General features: G+C 34.7%; 1 protein-coding gene across 3 annotated transcripts in view; it reads left to right on the top strand.

The window, feature by feature from the left end:
- The window catches only part of CHN2 (chimerin 2), a 160,909-nt gene that overhangs the window by 55,913 nt on the left and 80,873 nt on the right, over positions 1–24,123 (top strand). Inside the window, exons 3-6 of one of the 3 annotated variants that reach the window (XM_081969841.1) lie at positions 2,865–2,962; positions 4,162–4,193; positions 5,520–5,633; positions 6,560–6,848. In XM_081969841.1, coding sequence (XP_081825967.1) covers positions 2,960–2,962; positions 4,162–4,193; positions 5,520–5,633; positions 6,560–6,848 — 438 coding nt within the window. In that variant the 5' untranslated portion in view covers positions 2,865–2,959. The remainder of the gene's footprint in view (positions 1–2,864; positions 2,963–4,161; positions 4,194–5,519; positions 5,634–6,559; positions 6,849–24,123) is intronic. The other 2 variants (XM_081969839.1, XM_081969840.1) reach the window with 2 other exon arrangements.

Genomic DNA, 24,123 nt, shown 5'->3' with positions numbered 1-24,123 from the left:
AAAGCAACTAGTACACAAAAGATGGATTCATCTGCTTTTATTCTAATGAAAAGGGATGTTTTACAGGTCATTGTAAAGACATCTTCAATGTTTATATTTGGGGTTTTGAAGGTCTTCATAATACATTTCTCATATTTTCCCATCATTAATACATTAGAGATTAAGCAATGTGGGTGAGTGGATGCACAAAGATAATTATAGAGGAAGCAGAATTGCTTTATAGCTGTAAATTGATCTTCAGATACTGGCAGTGAGTAAAAATGACTCTACCATTGTCAGTTACAAAATCCTAAAATACTTTTTAATAAAACTCTTTTGATTTTGTCAACTAGAGGTGAATATGGAAAGAGAATTAAAAGCATTACATTCATAAATAGGCACATTTAGTTTTCTTCCATTTCTTTTTAAAATTATGATACATACTATACCATTCTGAATGGAATAGTATGTATCATAATGTATACATACTATGGAATGGATATCATTAATAACTATTCCACATGCAGTTATAATTTATCTTTAAATCCTGAAAATCAATTAGCATTAAAGGGAAATTTCAAATATTTATACAAAAAGAATACTTGTAAAATGTAAAATACATGTAAAATTAACAGGCCTCTCAGTAGCAAACGTCTTTTCATGCCTTTTGACCTTTAAGTTTTGAAATATATTACATTATCTAACTTATCATATGTTTTGTGTTGTTTCATTTAATAATAGTTACCGTATTTTTTGGAGTATAAGACGCACTTTTTTCCCCTCAAAGGAGGCTGAAAATCTGGGTGTGTCTTATATACAGCATTCTTGCCTCCCGAAACCCCACTCCTTTACCAAAATGGCCGAAAAGAGCCTTTAGAGTGTTCCTGGGGGCTGCGGAGGGCAGAAATGAGTGAAAAATGGGCTGCAATTCCTGAACTAGGAAAAATTTCCTAACAGTGAGAACAATTAACCAGTGGAACACTTGCCTTCATAAGTTGTGGTGCTCCATCACTGGAACCTTTTAAGAAGAGATTGGATTGGATGCTACTTCTCTGGAATAGTATAGGTCAGTGATGGCAAACCTATGGCACACATGTCACAGGTGGCACATGGAGCCATTTGTCAGGGCACGTGAGGCGCTGCCCTGTTAGCTGGCCAGCACGCATACACGCGCTGGCCAGCTGAGTTCACCCTTTTTAAAAGCCATTTTCCCCCTCCCCAGGCTCCAGAGGCTTTATAGGAGCCTGGGGAGAGCGAAAAGAGCCCCCCGCCCCCCGGAGGCTTCATGAGCTTCCCTGAAGCCTCCGGAGCACCAAAAAATGGCCCTATGGGCAAACTGAAAGTTTGGGAACGCATTTCCGGTTTGCTCGGAGGGTCATTTTGAGCACTCCGAAGGCTTCAGGGAAGCCTCTTGATGGTCCCTGAAGCCTTTGGAGCGCTTAAAACGACCCTCTGAGCAAACTCATTTTGATTGCTCCAGAGGCTTCAGGGAAGCCTCCTGAAGATCCCTGAAGCTTCCGGAGGGCTTCCCGAGGGGCGGGTGAGGCTGTTTTCACCCTCCTCATGCTCCTATAAAGCCTCTGGAACCTAGGGAGGGTGAAAAAAGCATGCAAAAATGGGGGAGTCCCGCCTGTAGTGCGTGCATGCACACTGGGGGGTTGTGCATTGCATTATGGGTGTGGCACACCTGCACATGACCCCCCTGCGCTCCCTCAACGTATGGCACGTGAACCAAAAAGGATTCGCCATCGCTGGTATAGGTTCTTCTACTTGAGCAGGGGTTGGACTAGAAGACTTCTAACTCTGTTATTCTTTTAATACTGAAGAAATAAAAGTTGTATTGCATGAAGTGCTACAAAATTTACCATCTTTCCATGAGATATCTCATACAGCACAGAGGTGGGTTCCTCCCAGTTCGGCCAAACTGGTAGTGAAATTCAGGCCTGGGTCATAGAACGGGCAGCGAACCAGGACTGTCATGCCCCCTAACTTCTCTTGCCGCCGCTGGGCCACCGCCATTTTGGATTTTAGTGACTGCGCATGTGCAGTTCACTGTAAATTGTTCTGCACATGTGAGATGAACAATTACATTGAATAGTACACATGCATAGCGGTAGCAAAACCAGAACAACTCACCCCTGATACAGCAGAAACTTGCAGACTGGATAATTAAAAGTACTATAAAACAGAGCTTACTTAATATTTTGAGATGTGAATTCCTCCACATTTCCTAGAAGATGTTGCTGTTGTAAAGAGCTTTTTCTTTGTCTTCAGAGAATCAGTATGGTAGAAAATTGTGTGAATCACAATTTGGACCAGTAATCTGGTCATTAAGTAAAGTGGTTGCTAAGCTAATCTGTGACTGTGCTAAAATTATGACTATGCTTATCATCTTATTTCATCATCCCTTTGCTTTAAAAACCTATGAAGATGGTAAAGGCAAGGATTGATCAAAAAGTACAGACATTGTATGGAGTAGTCACTAATGATCAAGTCACAAAATATGATATAGAGCTATTATTATAATACAAGCAAAATGGGTGGAACTTTTATATATAACATAAATGGGAAAAATAGATTCCAAAACTCCAGGAGCTGGCATTATATATTCCAGCATTAGAAAATGTAGTTTCAATAATATGAAGAAGGTATACTCTCAGCCGTCCAAAGGAGATGTAGCCTCAGCTTGTTTGCAAAATAAATCTGACTTCATTATTGTGTGACCTTCATTCTCCCTAACTTTGTTCCATGCCTTGATTTTACATTAGCAATTTTTGTGGCTAGCCATAATAACTCTATTGCATAATAATGGGGAAAAATAAAAAATGAATAATCTTATTGGAATGGAAATGAAGTACGTATATATTAATTATTTTTGTATTTAGGTAAAGTCTTTGAGATAGCAGCTTCCAAAATAGACAGCACAAGAAAAACAAGAAAGGGCAGGGGAAAAAGAGGGAGAGAAGGGAAGTTTCTTACAATGGTATGATTATATTTCCCACCTTATGTTTAGTTTATACACTATCTTGAGACGCCCAAGCTGCCAATTATTGTCTCATAAACACAATTTTGAACTTCGTTTTCAGATAAACTCAAAAATATATAATTTCTTGTAAAAAGAGTCTATTCAATTGCACTAACAAAATATGAAGAAAAATGCCCTGCACAAACTTGATTGATTAACCCATTTTTTCCCTGTCTGCTACTATTCAGTCATTTTTGACCAATCTCAGCTTATATCCGCTTAGCTGAAGCCCAGTTTTCTTGATTTAATTGTTCAATTCCTTGCCAAGGAAGAAAGGGGCAATATATACATATTGATGTGATTATTTCCCATTCCTGTTTGACTTACCCAGCTGACAATATGAGTGATGACAGGAATTATCTCTATACAGTACATGACTGGATAAATTAGGGACACCTGGAAACATTATTTCTGTCAATATTAAAATAAAGGGAAGCAAATTAAGTACAAATTATATTTTGTAAGGATCTGCCCCCTACTGGACTAACATGTATTTGCTTACCAATGATAATTTAAATTGTACTGTGTGTGATAGTTATACATTCAGTGTGATATTTTTACTATAGGAACATTATCTCCTGAAAATGCATTTACTAGAAAAAAATGTTTAGTAACAACCTGAAGTACATGAAGGTAAAAGTTATTTGCACTGAAATGAACTATTAAGGTTATCCTTTTATAAAGCTGATATTGAGACTTTTATATTTAAAATAAGTACACTCCCTGGAGTGTACATTTTAATTATTTCATTACAATTGAATGGAATTTCTTTAAAGAACATTGTGGAAGCCAAAGCTCATAATAGAATGACATTTTGTAGTGCATCAAAAGATTTCATTAAGCAAAACCAGAGATGAATACATAAAAGGAAGTGTTTTAATACATTTCCAGAAATCCTATATTAGGAATATGTCAGCTACAGTACAATTTCATTAAATTAACTGGAGAACTGATCCATCCATACAACATTTAAATGTATGAGTACAATTTAGTGTCACAAAAGAGGAATGGTTTGCTACTGGTTTTTCTATCTACTTTTCTTTACAACACAGAATGTAAAAAAAAACCCTTGCATTTGGGGCTAATTTTTACCTGATTTTTTTTAATATCATTAGTTCAAATCTAACAATTTTGCTAATTTTTTTAATTACATTTAGGTGGAGAACAGACCAAAATATTATGGAAGAGAGTATGTATTAAACTATTTGTTATTTCATATGGCATATATTAAGAAATACTCAGCAAAACTTTGATTATTTTAATGGGTCATTTTAAATGCAAATATGAGTGTGCAAAACATTTCAAATTCCAAAAGTTTTGACTCTAAGGAGGAGGAAGGTGTGTTAGATATGTTTTGCTGCCTTGAGTTATTTGTAAAAAATAATTTTAAAAGGTGGGATATAAATTATCAATAAATAAATAAATCTGAACCGTGCTGACCCAATGCTTTGAGTGTTCACAGCTTGAAACATCATCATTTTGAGTTTATTGAGAGATAATTATTGAGGGCCACCTCCCTCAATATCAGAATAATAGTGACTTCTTTGTGAGATTATTGTAGACTGTTTCAAATTCAAAACATCTACTATGAACTCAGACCAGAACATTTTAATGGACGTTTTAGATTCAGAATATTTTATACACTTTTGAATTTTATTATGCCTTTCAGACAATTAACACTATCAAAAAATGATTTTTTGCTTTCTTTTAACATGCATATTTTTTTTAAAAAAGTTTAAACTTGAAAAGCTCCAAATTATTATATTAATTAGTGTTCAGTTTCAGCTGCATGTAATAATTGTTCTGCATATTATTTTGCCTAGATGAAAAAGTCAAAGACCCACACTTGCTTTAGTAATTAATATTGTTCTCTTCCTCCATCATATAACTAGCCGCATGTACATCAAACTATAAACAAAGGATATAGGTATACAGGTAGTCCTTGATATATAAACAAAGTCTATACACATTCACTGTGATGTCATAATGAAAATCATAACATTACATACGGGTAGTTCTTGATTTATGATCATAATGGAACATGGAATCGTAATTTGTTGTGATCATTAAGCAAATATGATCATGTCTGATTTTGCAACCTTTTTTGTAATAGTCATTAACAAAATCAGTTTTTATCCAATGTACCTTTTTTGTCAGGAATCTGGCAAAAGCTGGCAAAAAACATCCAAAATCATGATCCATGTGTTGCAATTATATGATCGCAGGAAGATGCAGAACCTTTCAGGAAAATCAAACAAGATATAACACTAAATATTTAAATAGCAAGACCATGTTTTAAAAATAAACAACACAATGTGATTCCAATTTTAATGTCTTTCTATTTAAAAACTTTCAGCTTCACGTATTAATAGTATTATACTTTTGGAGCTGAGGCTGTTAGAAACTTCTGGGGTTTATTCTTCTATTTTCTCTCCCCACCCTCCAATATCAAATGCTTTTAATTTATTTATTCATTCATCCCCCTAAGAATTATCAACTGCTTTTATGTTTCTAGATTTCATGGGATCATCTCTCGTGAGCAAGCTGATGAATTGCTTGGAGGAATAGAGGGAGCATATATTCTTAGAGAAAGTCAGCGACAACCTGGGTGCTACACTCTGGCCCTTAGGTAAATTCTGTCACATTTATTCATAAATTTTAAGAAATGTTTAAGAAATGTAATCTCATGAATATAAGGGATAATTCGTTAATGACATGTGAATAACTACATGCAAACTGTATCTTAAAATATGATATAATATATTAAGGCTGATTTAATTCAAACAAAAAAAAAAGCAAAATATTTAGATCGTACTGCAACGATAGATGGACTACAACACCAGTCGTAAATGACTGGAGAATGAAGGAGAAGTTAAACAATTTCAGCCTTTGAAATTATTAGATATTGCAAACTTGTTGACTTTTTACAAGCTGTATTTTAACAAGCTGTTTATAAAGCTTTTAAAATATAATTTACAAAATGTACAGTATTGTATAAATGTAGTCAATGCATTTGCAAATAAAAAACTGAGGAATATGAAACTACCATACCTTAATAAAAATCAATGTAGACCTAATATTGCAAAATTTAAAAATATGAACAATGATCATTTAACATGATTTCTTATATTAACTTTTCCCCTCAAAAGGCTAAGTTTCTCTGACTGTTTAAAATACAGTTGTTTCCACTGTTTTCGGCTATTTTTAAAGTTGAAATTAGCTGCAATTCTTACTTAACAGGGAAACTGTTAACAGCAATCAATAGTGTAATGTCAATATTAACTGTGTTTAATTCTGTCAGGAGATGGATGAGAAAATGTTTACTTTGAAAGAAAAGTAGAGATTGAATTATTCCAAACTTCATTGCAATGATTAATTCATGGAATTTTTTCCTCCGCACTGGCCCATCATTTTTTGATATGCTTAGTTTAATTGTATACAATATTTATTACATAACTCTTTTCTCCACTATTTTTATAATGGGTATTTAAAATGTATATAATTATAAAAAATAAAATTGTGGTGCTCAAACACCTTTACTGTGTTTTGATGCAGATTTGGGAATCAGACCCTAAATTACCGTCTTTTCTATGATGGAAAGCACTTTGTAGGGGAGAAGAGGTTTGAATCAATCCATGATTTGGTAACAGATGGCTTAATAACACTATATATAGAGACCAAGGCTTCTGAATATATTTCCAAAATGACGACAAATCCTATTTATGAGCACATTGGATATGCTACTTTGCTTAGAGAAAAAGTATCCCGTAGACTGAGTAGATCAAAAACTGCATCAAGAAAGGCTAGTGTAACAACCTGTGAAGAAAATGCACCAGTTGAAAAGGTAAGGGGGCCAATTTAAAGGAAATCAATTCATACATATATCTTTATTAAAATTATCCATGTCTTATTCATGTCAAATATGACATATTGGAAATGTTTCAGGAAAGTTATGGAGTTTGTCTTTATCTTTATTAAAATTAAACTTCAAATTATTGAACTCCATGTCATGCCTGTAGGCAATTCTCACGGATTTCAGTGGAGATTATTACAAGTCCATATAGGATCCAGAGATGAAACAAATGGGATCATTTGTTTTTTAAAACAGTGCCATTTATTCACCCAAATACATACAAATTGAAAATATAAAAAGCTGTTGTTCTTGCTCAATGTTGCCTCACAAAAGATTGAAAACAGCTCCAATTATTTAAACAGGTTTCCTATCTGGAGGTAACAAATCTGAGTTCTATATTCAGTGCTACCATACTACTCAACCATGGCTACACCAAAGATAAAAACCCAATTAATAGTATTAGTATGAAATAGATTACAGGTTTATTTATGATTTCCCATCGTTAGAATATATTTTGAATATTTTATCACCAAATCTCAAGTTTGTGACTTTTTCTATAAAAATGAACGTTTATTTTGCCTTTGGTGAATTGATCTTTGTCTGGGACCTTGGCTTTTCTACTCTTTCCAGTTTTACTTTTCACACTTACAATTTTCTACAGTAAGTTACATGTGTTCAGTACTGATGAGAAGTAATTTGTTTTAGAAGATTTTGGCTCTATTTCTCTATGAGTTTCATTATAAGACAATTCGCAATATAAGTAAATGATAGATGAGTTTATAAAGGTTATTTGAGAATATTCTCTCTCCATAAATTGAAAAAATGTGTCAGATTCTGTTTCTAGTCTAAGCACTTTTGAAGGTGAAATACATTTGAATCACAATTGAGATGATTTTGCTGATCTGTCTTTGAAATGCAACGCGTAGCTACTCAGAAGATTTATGATACTTTCTGTGCTATAAAGACATTTTTTGAGATATTACTCTGTCTTCAATATGGAGATCTCTTAAATTAACTGTCTTTGATTACAAACTAGTATAAATCAAGGAAAATTCAAACCTGTGGAATAGAGGTTTTTTGGGGAGGGTGGTATTTTAGGGGAATGGATACAGGCAGTTCTCGACTTACAACAGTTCAATTAATGACTCTTCAAAGTTATATCAGCACTGAAAAAAATGACTTATGACCATTTTTAAGCACTTAGAACCATTGCAGCATCTCCATGGTCACATGACTTACATTCAGTTAATATAGTTAAGAACCATATGAAAAACTAGCTGTGTGACTTAGGCCAGTCACTGTCTAAATTCACATCACCACACAGGTGTTCTGACCTAGGCTTCCCCAAACCATGAAGCAGACTCCTTGTCCTGACAAAAACCCTTTTTATTAAGTTTACTGTGAATTCATCTCATTCACATCCAGCAAAAGCTTTCATGGGTGAATATATATAATCACAGACCTTATCTGGTTTGGAAAGTTGCCAGGCCAATATCTTCAAATTAGGCAAGGAACCTCTAATAGTCATGAAGCAAACATCATTAAGCAAACTAATTGTCTCCTGCAAACTCTACTCCCCTTTCACTCTTGTTTTATTCCCTATGGGAGCGGCCATTTATCGTCCACCTATGGCCTTACTTCCAAGTCGGCCCCTGCTCCTTAGCTGTTCCCTTCGTCTGGCAACTCTGGGAGAAGGCTCCAGCTGTTTGTCTGCCTCACTGAGGTCTGACACTGTAGATAACTTTCAGGCGGCCACATCTCTGCCTCTGATGCAGAGCCCTCATCAGAGCTTCTCCAGACTCCAGAACTGACTCATGTTCCTCCCCAACCTCCTCACTGTCCGAATCTGCTGCCAGCTCCACTGACCGCTGGCAGGCCACAACAACAGGGTTGCAATTTTGGAGAAAAGTAATAGTAAGAACGGCTATTATATAAATTTGCTACTTTGAATTCTTTATGAGAATAACAAGTGCAAAATTTAAAAATCTTAAAAATAGATATAATAAATGGAATTTAAATAATGGAATCTTAGAAACATTAAAATGATCTGGAATTATTCATATTAACGTGCATTGAAAAACTGCAGTAGATAATCATGTATTTTTTAATCTTCTACATAGCTCTTCCATTGCATTCAATGGCATTTATTTCATATATGGATGCAGGATTGCATACTGTCTGATTATGGTTAAATCTAAATCTGTGGGGAAAAGTTAATTTCCCAATTCATTTTCCTTGATCTCCATCAGCCAGATAGATCTTTTACATGACTTTTTTTCAGTACCAAACAGAGAAGTCAGACTTCTGAAACATCTCAGCTACATTTGTATAAACGATAACATTCCAGTTCAATATCTTGACATTACATTTGAGTTACTGATTATTGGAAGAGGTACTAATTTAAAAAGTTTGCGAAAATCAATTTTAACTAGAATTTAACATTTATTTCAATCTGACATTATATAATTTCTTCGCTACTAATTTTCCCACAGATTTTGATTTAGAACAGAAAAGCTGTTCTAATTTTATTCAACAAGTAAAACATTCTTATTTCTTATTCAACAAGTAAAACATTTATACTTATAAATTGATAAACTGAACTCAAGAAGTAAGAATTGATAATTATTATTTAATTGCAAGCTACTATACTTCAATAAATATGATTTGTTTAACATAATATTTTCAAGATTTCTGATATAAAATAAACTATCTAGTTTGTCTGTGGAAATGAAATACGTTTTATTATACAATTGAGACATTGCTTCAATTAGAAAATATTACTGTTCTCATTTTAGTAGATTGTATTAATTATCAAATTAAAGAAACATGTTTACATTTTTACATTTGGTTCAGGACAATACTTAGCTTATTTTGTTGTCTTCCATCATACCCTGCTTAGGATAACTTCCTATGAAGTATTATAGTTGCATATTTTTATTTCTTCTGAATTGTTAAAATTAAGTTTTTGTCCATATATTAAATTTTAGAATTTTTAAAATAGAAGGATCATTCAGTGAAGAGGGAATGGCACTTTCAGAGGTGGGTTCCTACCGGTTTGGCCAAGTAAGTAGTAACTCGGCCTGCCACGCCCCTGAACAAGTTCTGTTGGTGGCACCGTAAGCGCCACCATCTTGTTTTTTAAAGTACTGTGCAAGCATGCATACATAGCGCGCATGTGAAGTGCGTCCCTGAGTGAACCAGCAGTAGCAGCAGCCAAAACACCTCTGGGCACTTTGTACAGTTTTCATTTCAGTTGTATATTGAGGCTTGCTGTTCATATATATAAATATATTGCGCTCTTTTATGTTTGCTAATGAAAACGTTTATGTTTTTAAAACTAAATTCGGGTATATTAAATTACTCTGCGAGTTGCAAGAAAGCAGATATTTTCCCGTCTGCTGCTGCAGTGTAATGGTGTGACCTCCTTGATGAATCAGCGAAATGTGCATTAAGCTTCAGCGATGTGTCCATGCAAGGTGTTGAAATTCCCCCCCCCTCCCCTGCAGGGCTTTACTGTTGTAATTTTTAAATATAAATCTATTGGCAGCATTAAAAATGCATAACTTTGGCCTAAAGTCTTAAGACAGGAATAGTTTTCATAATGCAATAGCATAAAGGAGAACGTCAAAATTATCATTTTATTAACTTCAAATTGTTAAAAAGAATTATGTCAGCTTTGACATAATGTCACATGGTTAAATTTTACTAATACTTGCATTAAAATTAAAATGTGTCTATATGACACATATAGCTTCAAACACTTGTGAACAGCTGCTGAACATTTCATGAATGATTTCCAGTTAATGTATGATGAAAATGTTACAGTGATTTGTCCATTTGCAGTTCACATTTCTTTGTGCAGCAATTAGAAACAAATGGCTGCTCTGTAGAGTCAAATCTACTATTGATTATTTCCCATTCTGAATGGCTGTCTTTCTTAAAGCTAAACAAACAATAAACCATGATAATGTTCTTACTGCAGCTTATCCTATAAAATTCAGTTGTGGAAATTGCCATTTAGATATTTTTATGGCAACACCAGTATTTAAAGACATCCTAACAAAGTAACCCAATGTATTTTTATTCACTTCAGTTAAGTACAGTGAGATTTGCGTTAAGGGGGTGAATGTTAAATAGCATCCTTGCTGCATTTTGTTATATATTTTGAATCAGATTTCATGGTTCAGCAAACAAACTTCCCAGATTTACAACAAAACTAATGGAATTCCTAAATTAGATATGTTGCAAGGAAATGAGCAGAATCTTCTAGACCTTAAAAATGAACAACTTTATTACAGCAGAAACTTGTGTGGATCTAATATAAATTCTATCTCATTTTAAATAATTTGTATTTATCCTTCATTTTAGTAGATCTAATTCTATATTGGTTGTCGGGTTTAAAAGCTGTGACACAAAATTTTGCTATTTGGTATATAATAAAGCAAAATAAATCTTATTTGATCTTTTTGGTATATGTTATAACAAAGGTGGCTTGTTAGAGAAAAATAAATTGATGGCTGCTTTAATATGCTGGGTGTTAATCAAATTTGAATTGCAACAAAAAGTTATTTTGGAAAAAGGAATTTTAGTTCACCTTGTTAAACATTATGTGTGGCCCTAGAAATGGGTATATAAGCATGGTTAAATAACTGCTTGGTTCCAAATATTCCTTAATATGATGTAATATTAAACTAAGTTCTATTCATCATATCAACTTTTTTTTTTCTTTTTTTTAAAAAAAATTAAACATAAAAGACAACATAAAAAATTCTCATCCATTGCATACATACAGCATGTCGTTTGGTTACAAGCGTTTGTGCATCCATATTTTAAATTACGTATACAATCACAAATTTTCCGTCTAATATAACTAGGTACCTCACTTTCATTGTACATCATATATTCAATTACGGTTAATATTTCTTTCTTTTCAATGAACCTAGTTCCATTGCATTCTTGGTTGTCTTTTGATAACAATATACCTTTATGTAGTCACTTATCTCATTCTGAATATTTTCACAGTGTAAAAGAATTTACCAACAGTTTATGTTTATACATCACTACTTTCAATTATGCATAATCCCACCAATCATCCATCAAGTATGCTTATGTTCATTGTTGTTCTTGTACATCATACATTCAAGCAAAAATGTTATTCCTTCATTTTAAAACAAAGTATTCTAAATACTCACTTCATATATATACCAATCTTTCATTATTCCTTATTAAACTATTTATCAACAAGATATCTTTATAATTTAGCATATCTTTATAACTAAGCACTACTTAGTTAGGCATAATATCACCAATCATCTATCAAATGTACATAGATTCATTATTAGCCTTATCCTTCATTTTAAAAGAAAATATTCTAAATTATTCAATTCATATATATGTCAGTCTTTCATTGTATCGTTGTTAATCTATTTAGCAACTTAATTGTATTATCACTTATCTCCTTCAATTAAAACATAAATAAAACATTTTTCATTTCCAGGTTTTTTTGTCCAGCCACTGATAAAACAAATCCCATATCTTATAAAATTGCTCATCTTCTTGTTCTCAAATTTCAAATGTCAATTTACTCATTTCAGCACACTCCATTATCTTTTGAATAACTTCCTCCTGTTTTGGTATTGTTTCATTTTTCCCATTTTTTGCAAATACGATTCCAGCTGCTGTTAAAACATTTACAATCAAATATTTCAAGTCTTTGTTGTAAATTTCTGGTATGATTCCCAATAAAAAAATCTCTTTTAAGGTTTGTGTTTGTGTATCATTTTCTCCAACCACATGTGAATTTTAGTCCAGTATCTTTTAGCTTCAGTGTAAGTCCACCACATGTGGTAATATGAGCCCGGTGTCTGATGACATTTCCAAAACTTTTCCAATTTATTCTTGGACATTCTTGCAATTCTCGTTGGGGGTAAATGCCACCTGTAAAACATCTCTTACAAATTTTCTCTATATGCAGTTGATATCATCATTTTATAATTTTGAGACCACAATTTCTGCCATTTCTCTAAATCAATCCCATGTCCAAAATTTTTTCCCCAAGCTATCATAGTTTCTTTAACTTGTTCCTCTTGTAATTTGACCTCTAATAAATATCCATATAGTTTTTTAATTACTTTTTCATCAGCACCTGTTAAAATTTTGCCTAGCTCAGTCATTTTGTTGTAAAGACCTTTTGATTTTCTATCTTCATTATATCTAGAGTGTATCTGCACATATGAATACTAATTCATTTCTATTCCTTCTTGTTTCAACTCTTGGATAGATTTGAGTTCACTCTCTGCATTCAGTATTTCAACATATCTAACTGTTTGTTCCTTTTTATATATTATTGGATATGAAAATGCTTCAATGGTTGATATCCAGACTGGAGTTTTTAAGTAGTGTAATCTTTTAACCTTTTCCCAATTTAATAGCAAATCCTCCCTTATATAATGTCTTCTAAGATAACCATGTGCTTCATGGGCTAAGATAACCATGAGGCGGATCTTCACGTCGTGGTGGTACGATGACTTTTCCGGCTTCTCCGGATAGCGTTCGAATTCGGATTGTCTGGATGGTCCAATCTGGACCTAAACCATCCCGAAGGGACGGTGAAAGGTAGGGGGAGATCCTTTGGTCCCAGAGATACCCACAAAGTCTTTAATGACCCAGAAAAAGGCCCCTTTGCCAGCGATCATGAGTCAGCCCCCAGGCTGTTGAAACTGCTGACAGCTGCTACACACAAGCACAGGAGAGAAGCATGTCATTCTGGTGAGAGTTTTTAAATCCTTTTTTCTATTGGAGAGAGAACACTCTAAATTTGGAAATTTAATTTAAAATAAAGAGAGAGAGAAAGCGGCAGATTTCAGTTGGCCAATTGAAGTTTTTTTTTTCCTTTTTACTTTCGGAAGCCAGTGTGGACTTTCAATTGCAATTCAATGTGGATTGGCTTATTGCTTTTTTATACTTTTACTTTTGGACTTTGTGGGGACCCTGAATATATTTAAATCTTAATTGATTTGAAGATTCTTTTTTCTCTTTTTTTTTCTGTTGGCTTTTCTTTTTGTATTTCCGATTTTCTGTTTTTTGAAGTTAAAAATAGACCCGGGCAAAAATAAGCATTGAGAGTTGATAAAATTGACACTGCCACCTAGTGGACTTGAAACATTGTTACTAAGTTTTATTATCTGAACTGTTTAGAGAGAAGCTGTTCCCTTGAAGGCTATTTGGTTAAGAACTGATAGGGGCAGGAATACAGTTGTTTACACAGCTGTTTCCTGTGGAACTTTCAGTATCTGGAAACGCTCAGAGTGACCTTGGAAAAACTTTCATCTTTAAAAAAAAGACTTTGAATCTTTTTCTTCTAGCTTTGTGGTAGTGCTTATATTATCTTGCTGGGGAGGTGGTGATTTTTTTTTCTTCCTTGGCTCCTTAACTCCTTTTTTTTTTTTTTTTGAAGCTTTGAAGTATTCATTCCTGATTTTTCTTTGCTCTCTTTTCCTTTTGAAGATATTGGAGACAAATGGATGGCTTGCACTAAAATTTGAGTAAATTGGACTGAAGAATTTTTTTCTCTCTCTCTTTCTTTTCTCTCTTTTAATTTTCTTTTTAAGTGAGAGATCTTCACTTTTTCCTCTTTCTTCTCCCTTTTTCCTCCCTTCATTTTATCTATAATTTTGTATTTTTATAAGCTGATGCTTAAATCTTTGTGGTACTAATTGGACTAGAATACAAAAGAAAAAAATTAGAAGATGAGTAGAAAGACAACACCTGTTAGTTCTACAACAACAACTTCTGCCTCCTCACCTGCAGGAGGACAAAGATCAATACAGTCGATGCTTCAACAAGAAAAAGAGAAGGGAATAACCTTAGAGGCAATTATGTAAGTGATACAGAAATTACAAGCAGGAGCTGATAGCAAGGATGAAAAGTTAGATACCATTGTAAAGAAGACTGAGAGTATAGAAAAAAGAATTGAGACAATAGAGCAGTGATGGTGAACCTATGGCACGTGTGCCACAGGTGGCCCGCGGAGTCATTTGTCAGGCACGCGAGGCGCTGCCCTGTCAGCTGGCCAGCGCGCATATGCTATGTATCTGAGTTCACCCTTTTTAAAGCCATTTTTCGCTCTCTCTAGGCTCCAGAGGCTTTATAGGAGCCTGGGGAGGGTGAAAAGAGCCTCCCTGCCCCCCCAGAGGCCCTCTGGGGGCTTCATGAGCTTCCCTGAAGCCTCTGGGGTGCATAAAACCGGCCCTACGGGCAAACTGGAAGTTGGGGGACAGACTTCTGGTTTGCTCGGAGGGTCGTTTTGAGCACTCCGAACGCTACAGGGAAGCCTCTTGAAGGTCCCTGAAGCCTTCGGAGCGCTTAAAACGACCCTCCGAGCAAACTGGAAGTGACTTCCTGTTTGCTCGGAGGGTCATTTTGAACGCTCTGAAGGCTTCAGAGAAGCCTCCTGAAGGTCCCTGAAGCCTCCAGGGGGCTTCTTGGGGGCGGGGGAGGCTGTTTTCGCCCTTCCTATGGTCCTATAAAGCCTCTGGAGCCTGCGGAGGGCAAAAAAACCATGCAAAATTGGGTGGGGGCGTGCCTGTAGTGGACACATGTACACTGGGGGGTCGCGCATTGCATGATGGGTGCAGCATGCCTGCACATGACCCCCCTGCGCTCCCCCCACTTATGGCACGTGAGCCAAAAAAGATTTGCTATCGCTGCAATAGAGCAACGAACTGAAAGCATAGAACAAAAAACAACTAAAACAGAAGGAAAAGTAGAAGATATGCAACACTGGATGATGAAATACAAGGACAGAATCCAAAAAATTGAAGAAAAGATTCAACAAGAAGAGAAAAAGGTTGAGTTTGACAACAGGTTGAATGATGTGGAAAGGGAGAGCAGTGGAATATTAGAATGGGAGATAGATAGGTCTGAATTTTTCTTAAGATTTCAAAACATAGAAGAAGAAAGAGGAGAGACCTAGTACAAATAATATATGAAATTTTGACAAATGTATTAGAGATATTCCAAGAGAATATAATGGATGGCATAGATAAAGCGTTCCGAGCACATATAAGATATGCAATGAGAAATGCCCTTCCAAGTAAAGTCCATATAAGATTTACTAGGAAAGCAACTAAACTACAAATACTATAGAAAATGAGAGATAGAGAATTAGAATATAAAGGCAAGGAGATTGTAGTTCTGAAACAAATTCCAAGAAGAGTGAGAGAGAAGAGAATATCAATTTTTGACTAAGGTTTTGATTTAAAAGGTGTTAATTATAGATGGCTCATACCGGAAGGTCTATTATTTGTACGGCAAGGACAAAGATATAAAATAGATACAATCGATAAGGCAGAAGCTTTCTATGCGAACACTTTAGAGTAATGACTAAGAAAACTGGAAAAGAAGAACTATTGGCACAACTACTGGAGGCACCCATAATTGAGATTGAAAAAGTAGAAGGTGCTGTAGGTGGAATTGATAAAGAAAAAGGCACAGTGGGTGGCGTAAATCCTAGAAAACAACGAGAACCCAGATCAACTAAAGCTATACATCCTGTATATAAAGTATAAACGTGGAGGGAAAAAATGGTCACAATCAATATAAACTGACTTAACTCAGCAATTAAAAGAAGGAAAATATTTCACAAATTAGAAAAGCTAAAACTTTTCTGCCTACAAAAAGTGCATATTCAAAAGAGACATGAATACCTACTAGCACAACCAAAACTTGGTAAAATGTTTACTAAACTGGCAAACTGTAAGAAAAGAGGAGTGATCTTCTATATTAAAGATAATATTCCAGCGAAACTAATCTATGCAAATGAAGAGGGAAGAAAGTTGATGGTGGAAAATATGGATAATATTTTTAAAATACTCTTAATCGCAATCTATGCTTCTAATGAAAAACAAGATGAATTTTACAAAAAGCTCCACAAAAAAAATTCTGATTTGGACTATTTGTATGATGGGAGATTTCAATGGCATTGTAAACCAGAACATGGACTACAACACACAAAACAACAAAGTTAAATAGAAAATTGCTTCCGAAATCCTTTTTCAGGATGATAGATGAAATAAATCTAAAAGATATTTGGAGAGAAAGAAATCCTACAAAAGAACAATATACTTTTTACTCAAATAGACATTCATCATTTTCCAGAATTGATATAATATGGACCTCAGCGGAACTGATTTGTAATGTACAAGAAATTGAGATTGAAACAAGCACTTGGGCAGATCATAATCCAATTACAATCAAATGGAAAGGCCAAAGGACAAGATCTAGATGGACACTAAATAATATCATATTGAAAGAAAAAGACTTTGTACAGAAAATGGAAAAAGAACTGACCTTTTTCTTTAAAGAAAATAGAAAAGAAGGTACATCAATGCAGAATTTTTTGGATACGAGAAGGCTGCTACTAGAGGTCTGATAATAGACTACATAAGGAAGAGAAATTCAAAGAAAAGACAAAACACATAAAGTCCTAGAGAAAGATTATAAAATACTTGAAAAAGAGCTACAGAGATCTCCACAAAAAAAAAGATGTTAAAATAAAAATGGATACAATTAAACATAAAATGGATCTACTGGAAAAAGGAAGAACTGGCACAAAAAATTAGAGGCACCAAACAGAACTACTTTAAAAATGCAAATAAGCCAGACAGATGGTTGGCATATACACTAAAAAAAGAGAGAGAAGCAAAGAAAATATTGCAGCTAAGAGATGAACCAGGACAAATTCAGTATGGAAATGCTGAAGAAAATTATACAAGACTACTATGCTAAACTGTATGAACAAGAAAAAATAGAAGAGGGAAGAGTCAAAAATATTTACAGGATGCTAATCTTCCCCAGATATCAGACGGAACTAGAACAATGTTGGAAGATAAAATAACGATGATGGAGCTAATGAAGCACTTAAAAAACAAAATAATGGAAAGGCCCCAGGACTGGATGGATTACCAGTGGAATTCTACAAAACATTTGAAGAATCCTTGTTTCTCCCACTCTTAGAAATCATGAATGAAGTGATGCCTGAGAGCAGAATACCTAAATCATGGTCAGAAGCATACATTGCATTGCTACCTAAAGAGAAGACAGGTTTAACACAAACCAAGAACTATAGACCAATCTCTTTATTAAATTCAGATTATTGGTTATTTGCATCTATATTAGCAGAGAGACTTAAAAAGCACCTAAATAGTTTTATCCACTCTGATCAAAATGATTTTTTACCAAAGAGACAAATTAAAGACAATATGAGAATGATTTTGAATACTTTGTAATATTATGAGGCCCACCCAGAAAAACAAATGGCTTTGAAGTTTCTTGATGCACAGAAGGCTTTTGATAACATGAATTGGCAATATATGTTCTTACAATTGGAACAGATGAATTTTGGTAAGAAATTTATTCAAACTATACAAATGGTATATCATAAACAAACAGCAAAGATAATGGTAAATGGAGAACTGGCAGACTCTATTGAAATAAAGAGAGGTACGAAACAAGGTTGCCCACTATCACCATTATTTTTTGTCTTAACATATAGAAGTTTTAAACAGAAAGATTAAAGAAGAAGAAAGGAATTAAAATTAAAAAAGAAGAATACAAGCTACAAGCGTTTGCAGATGATTTGGTTTTTATCCTTGAAGACCCACTAGAGAAAGCGCTCAAATTGTTAGAAAGAATAGAGGAGTATGGAAAAGTAGCAGGCTTGAAAATAAACAAAGACAAAACAAAGATTTTGACAAAGAACATACCATTAAGACAAAAGGAAGAGTTGGTGGAAGCTTTGCAGATTTAAGTCACAAACAAGGTTAAATACTTGGGGATATACCTATCAATTAGATGCAGCACTCTTAAGGAGGACAATTATACTAGACTAATGCAACAAATTGCGACTGACTTGATGAAATGGGAAAATCTACAACTATCAATGATAGGAAGAATCTCTACAATTAAAATGAACATTTTACCCAGAATCTTATACCTGTCCAAGACAATCCCAATCAGATTGGGCAAGGACTTTTTTGAAGATCTAAACAAAATAGTTTTGAAGTTTATCTGGCAAGGAAAAAAAGCGAGAATAAAACTCAAATTGCTACAAGATGCTAGAACAAGAGGAGGATTGGGTTTACCTGACTGGGAGTTATATTATCAAGCAACAATGATGTGGATTAAGGAGTAGATAACACTAAAAAACTTTAGATTATTGAATGTAGAGGGTCATGATTTACTGTCGGGATGGCATGCTTTTTTATGGTCTAAGGCAGTGATGGTGAACCTTTTTTGGCTCGCGTGCCACAAGTGGGGGGAGCGCAGGGGGGTCATGTGCGGGCGTGCCGCACCCATAGTATAATGTGCGACCCCCCAGTGCGCATGCACGCACAACAGACGCTCCCCCCCCCCATTTTTACATGCTTTTTTCGCCCTTCCCAGGCTCCAGAGGCTGGAGTCACTTCCGGTTTGCTTGGAGGGTCTTTTTAAGCATTCCGAAGGCTTCAGGGACTGTCCGGAGGCTTCCCTGATGCCTTCGGAGTGCTCAAAACGACCCTCCGAGAAAACTGGAAGTGACTTCAGAATGCTTAAAACGACCCTCCGAGCAAACCGGAAGTGACTTCCGGTTTGCTCGGAGAGTCGTTTTGAGCGCTCCGAAGGCATCAGGGAAGCCTCCGGATGGTCCCTGAAGTCTTCGGAGCGCTCAAAACGACCCTCCGAGCAAACCGGAGGGAAGCCTCCGGACGGTCCCTGAAGCCCCCGGAGGGCCTCTGGGGGGGCGGGGGGGCTCTTTTTGCCCTCCCCAGGCTCCTAGAAAGCCTCTGGAGCCTGGGGAGGGCGAAAAATGGCTTTTAAAATGGTGAACTCAGCTAGCCAGCGCGCGCATGCGCGCTGGCCAGCTGACAGGACAGCGCCTTGCGTGCCCTGACAAATGGCTCCGCGTGCCACCTGTGGCACGCATGCCATAGGTTCGCCATCACTGGTCTGAGGGAACTAAAGCACAACTATTTTTTTTGTAATTACTTGAAATATGTTTTTGTATTCTAAGGACAATAGTTGGTCAAGTGGAAGGCCAAGAGAGTCATTTTCTTTTTTAATGCTAGTTGATACCAGCACTAAAACCTGAAATTGATCTCTCAAAACTAAAGGATCAATCCTCTGAAAAAAATAGGCACCTGAGCCTATAATTAAATAGTATGCCATGTTTTTGTCTCTATTTCAATGATCCTGTCTCTAGCCTTAGTGATAATGTTGGCACACATTTAGGAACATGGAAAATTAATCATAAGAACCTGTTTGGTACTGTTTCTAGCAGTTTGTAATTAGGGAATTGGCTCAACTGTGCATCATAAAGTACATGGGTCGTAACCTTTGCCTCAAATGACTTTGATGCTGCTGCAGTACATTCCTTGCCTTTGGCATAAAGAAACTTAATAGTCTTGCTAAGCTCCTCAGTGCTAATTGTTTCATGTAATCTATATGGGTTTTCCAAGAGCAGTATCATGTGGGACAATCCCTGGATACTTGAAACGCTTAACTTTTTCAATTTTCATAGCGAAGGCTATGTGATCAAGGTAGCAGAATATGTTATTTTTTTAAATTGTCATCTTTGTTCTGCTTTCCCAAGATTTTAAATATTAATATTTACAATTTTTCATACTTAAGTTGCTCATCTTTTGTTCATTTGTTCAATTTCTATGGACACCCATCTCAGTTAATGACTCTGGGTGGCTTCATTTTTATTTATTTATGTATTTTTCTTTTTAAATTTTTTAATTGAAATATATTTTCAATCATCATATTTGTATTTGTATTTTTTAATGTTTTCTAAATTTTCCCAGGAATCCTAATTGGCATTAAAAATCAGCATTAGTATTATTACGTATATATTATTCAAACTTATCTTGTATATCTTTATTAATTCAGATTAGGTTCAAAATTAATATGCTTTCTTTATCCTTTATGGGTGTAGTCATTAACTAAACATTTTGAAAAAGTTAAGCTACATGTTTCAGTCACTAGGTGGCAGTTTTATTTAGGACTTTTCATGCATTTTGCTTTTTTTCTAGCTTTAAAAAGATAGAGCATGTTATGTTCTATCTTACATGGTCATTAGGCCAAATCAAAACTTTTACCCTGGAGAATCATCAGATATAAAACAATAATTTGGAATAATTCAGCATCAATTACTTCATGGGGTGGGATATACATGTTACATTCTTGGTCTGTTTAATGGGATTGCAAATTTCTTTTGCATATCTATTTGTTTATTCATTTGTGTGATTAAAGACAGGGAAAACAACTCCCAATATATTCATCGGGTTCTAACTGACGTGCAAAGTGACCTAAAAAACATTATGTTAAATGTTTTCCAAACAAATGTCATTATTAATGTTGACCTATTAAGTACTGTTAATAAGCATTAACAGGGAAAAAATATAAACACAGTCTAACTTGATGGTGTTTCTCTATAGATTTATAGTTCTAAAGTTAATGTATTTGCCTGTCATCAGGTATGCAGTTCCATCTTATTCAGGTATGCTTATTCTGAGCAGAATTCACTTCTATAAGACTTAATTTTTAGAAGTATTCATCAGATAGTACATTTTCATCACAACATTGAGCAACTTTATATATTGCTGAGTTAGCTTCTATTAGCTGGTTTTAAATTTTGAGAGGATCTTGGTTAACAGGGTGACTTCCTGATCTAATTGAATAAAACATTTTAAAAGTAAATACCAAGACTGTTATTGCAGTGGTCTTTTTTGGTAAATAATATCATATAAGAACAAAGTCCTTAATGCAGTAAGTAATTAAATATAAAACCTTAGTTTTATATTTAGATTAGTAATGCTAGCAAATTCCCACTATTTCACGCATCCTAAATCTTGTGTTTGCTGTCATTTCCTCTCTTTCACCAAAATATATGGCTCTGATAGTAATTGTTAGTTTTATAATCCCATCTGCCCAACTGTTTTATGCCAAGTTGTACCTTCAACTGCTAGCTTTGACAATGCAGTATGCTTTCTTGTTGTTATTCTTTGAGCCATAGCTTCTAGTTCTTTCTGGCCTCAACATGCAGTTCCTGCCAAGTAGATGGCAATTATTATTTTTCAATTGAATCTGGATTATCTCTAGTTCTGATAGGACTGGGCTGCACATATTAGAATAACAGGCATGTTATGATTAGAATCTGTTTGAATATCACAGTGCCTTTTATGGTAGTTATCGCATGGTTTTTACATTGTATTGCAGCATGCATTTCCAATTTGTGAACAAATTACTTTATTCCTTTAAAAATAAGTAAAGAAGTGTTTCTGAATTAAAGGTGTATTAATAAATGTTCATTATGTGAACATTGGTTGTAATAATATTCCTCTAATGTTAATTAAAAATTCACTATCTGCCTTTGGAAATATTTTTAAGATTCACCCAAAACTTTGAAACAGAAATGCTGGCAGTTTGTATTATCTAAGATGATGCCTGAATTTACTCATTTTACTAAGCCATAATATGATTTGCTTAGTTTGACCCAGTGCAAAATGCAAATCTAACAATCATAATTTATAAATGATATAGCCAGTTCAACAAATGTCACTTGGCGCAATGTATCAGTACACTCAATGAATACACTCAATTAATACCTATACCTGCCAAAAGGCCTGGGGAAACCAGAAAGGGGACCCCATCAAGTGGTTTGTTTTATCACTTGTTGTCGGCAGGTAAGGTGGGGGCTATTGTTTTATTCTTTTTATTTTTGGTTTTTTATTGTTTGTAAGCCATCCAGAGTCACCAGGAATGAATGAGGGACCATATAAATCTTACAAAAGTATGTGTGTGTAGTAGATTATTGTTACATGGTCATTAGGACAAATCAAAATACAAAACATAAAACACAGAACATTGATAAAACCACTTATAAATATAGAATAAAAGAAGCAAATTAAATAGAAAAAAGAATAAGAATAAAAATGCAAATTTATAGTTCCTACAATTTAGCACAATGACACATATGCAGAGCTCAGCTGAACTGTTTTGTTCAAGTAAAGGACTGTTAGGTATATAAATTTTTGAATTCTGACTAGTGATACCAATAGGGTGTTCATCTGATGTGTGAGCCAAATACTGATCTCTTTCTTTCTTATACAATTGACATTCAAATAATATGTGTTATGTCTTCTATTTCTGGAACCCTGCAAATCCAAATATGCTCATTATAAGGTACTTGATCAGATCTTCCATATTTACGTCCATTGTTTCCAATTGTTCAAATCTTGCTGGAGAAAATACTGACCTAAGATATTTAGATATTTCTTTGTACACTTTGTAATTTGGAAGGTATGTTTTTAGTGATTCATCCATTTCAACGTGCCAGTCTTACTGAGGATGACTATGTTTTTCTGTGCTTATATATCCGACATTCTTTGAGCAGCAATCTTTTTCATCTGTTCTACAATTGTACAAGAGACAGGCAGACCCCAATTCCTAATAAGTAAGATGATTAATAAATCCTAATAAGTTAGATGGTTAAGGGTCTGGAGACAAAAACACATGAATAATGGTTGCAGAAATTGGATATGGCCACTCTAGAGAAAGAAGGGCAGTATTGATAGCAGTATTCCAGTATTTGAGGGGCTGCCACAACTTATTTTCCAAAGCAAGACAAGAAAGAATGGATGGAAACTATTCAAGAAGAGAATCAACCTGGAATTAAGGAGAAACTTCTTAAAAATGAGGATAACTAACCAGCTTGCCTTCAGCAATTGTAGGTGTGTCATCACTGGAGGTTTTTAATAAAAGACTGGACAGCCACCTTAAATTGTCTTAAATGGTATAGTGTTCTATACCAACCGCTTGAGCAGGCGGTTGAACTAGAAGATGCCTTTCAGTTCTATTTTGATCTATGTATCTATGCATCCATCCATCCATTTAGTCATTTATTTAGTCATTTATTTAGTTATTTATTTATTTAGTACAATCCAAACATCTTTACTTGAAATTTTGTCTGTTCTATCAGAAATAATCTAGAGAGCCTGTCAGTTTCCATAGTATTAATTTTGCACCAATAATTAAGTGACCTCATTTAAAACAAGGAACAAATGGATTACATTCCCAATTAAGTTATAACTACTGCAGGTGACGTATCAGTACAGTTTAATTTATAATATTACTGGGGTAATATACACATGTTTCTAGGTTTTTTTTTATTTTCAAATATAGCAAAATTGGTCTTTAACATAGTATTAGGTTCATAAAGCACCTT

This window comes from Natrix helvetica (genome assembly GCF_964273705.1).
Source record: "Natrix helvetica genome assembly, chromosome: Z".
Classification (NCBI taxonomy): domain Eukaryota; kingdom Metazoa; phylum Chordata; class Lepidosauria; order Squamata; family Natricidae; genus Natrix; species Natrix helvetica.
This window is presented reverse-complemented; position numbering and strand designations above follow the sequence as displayed.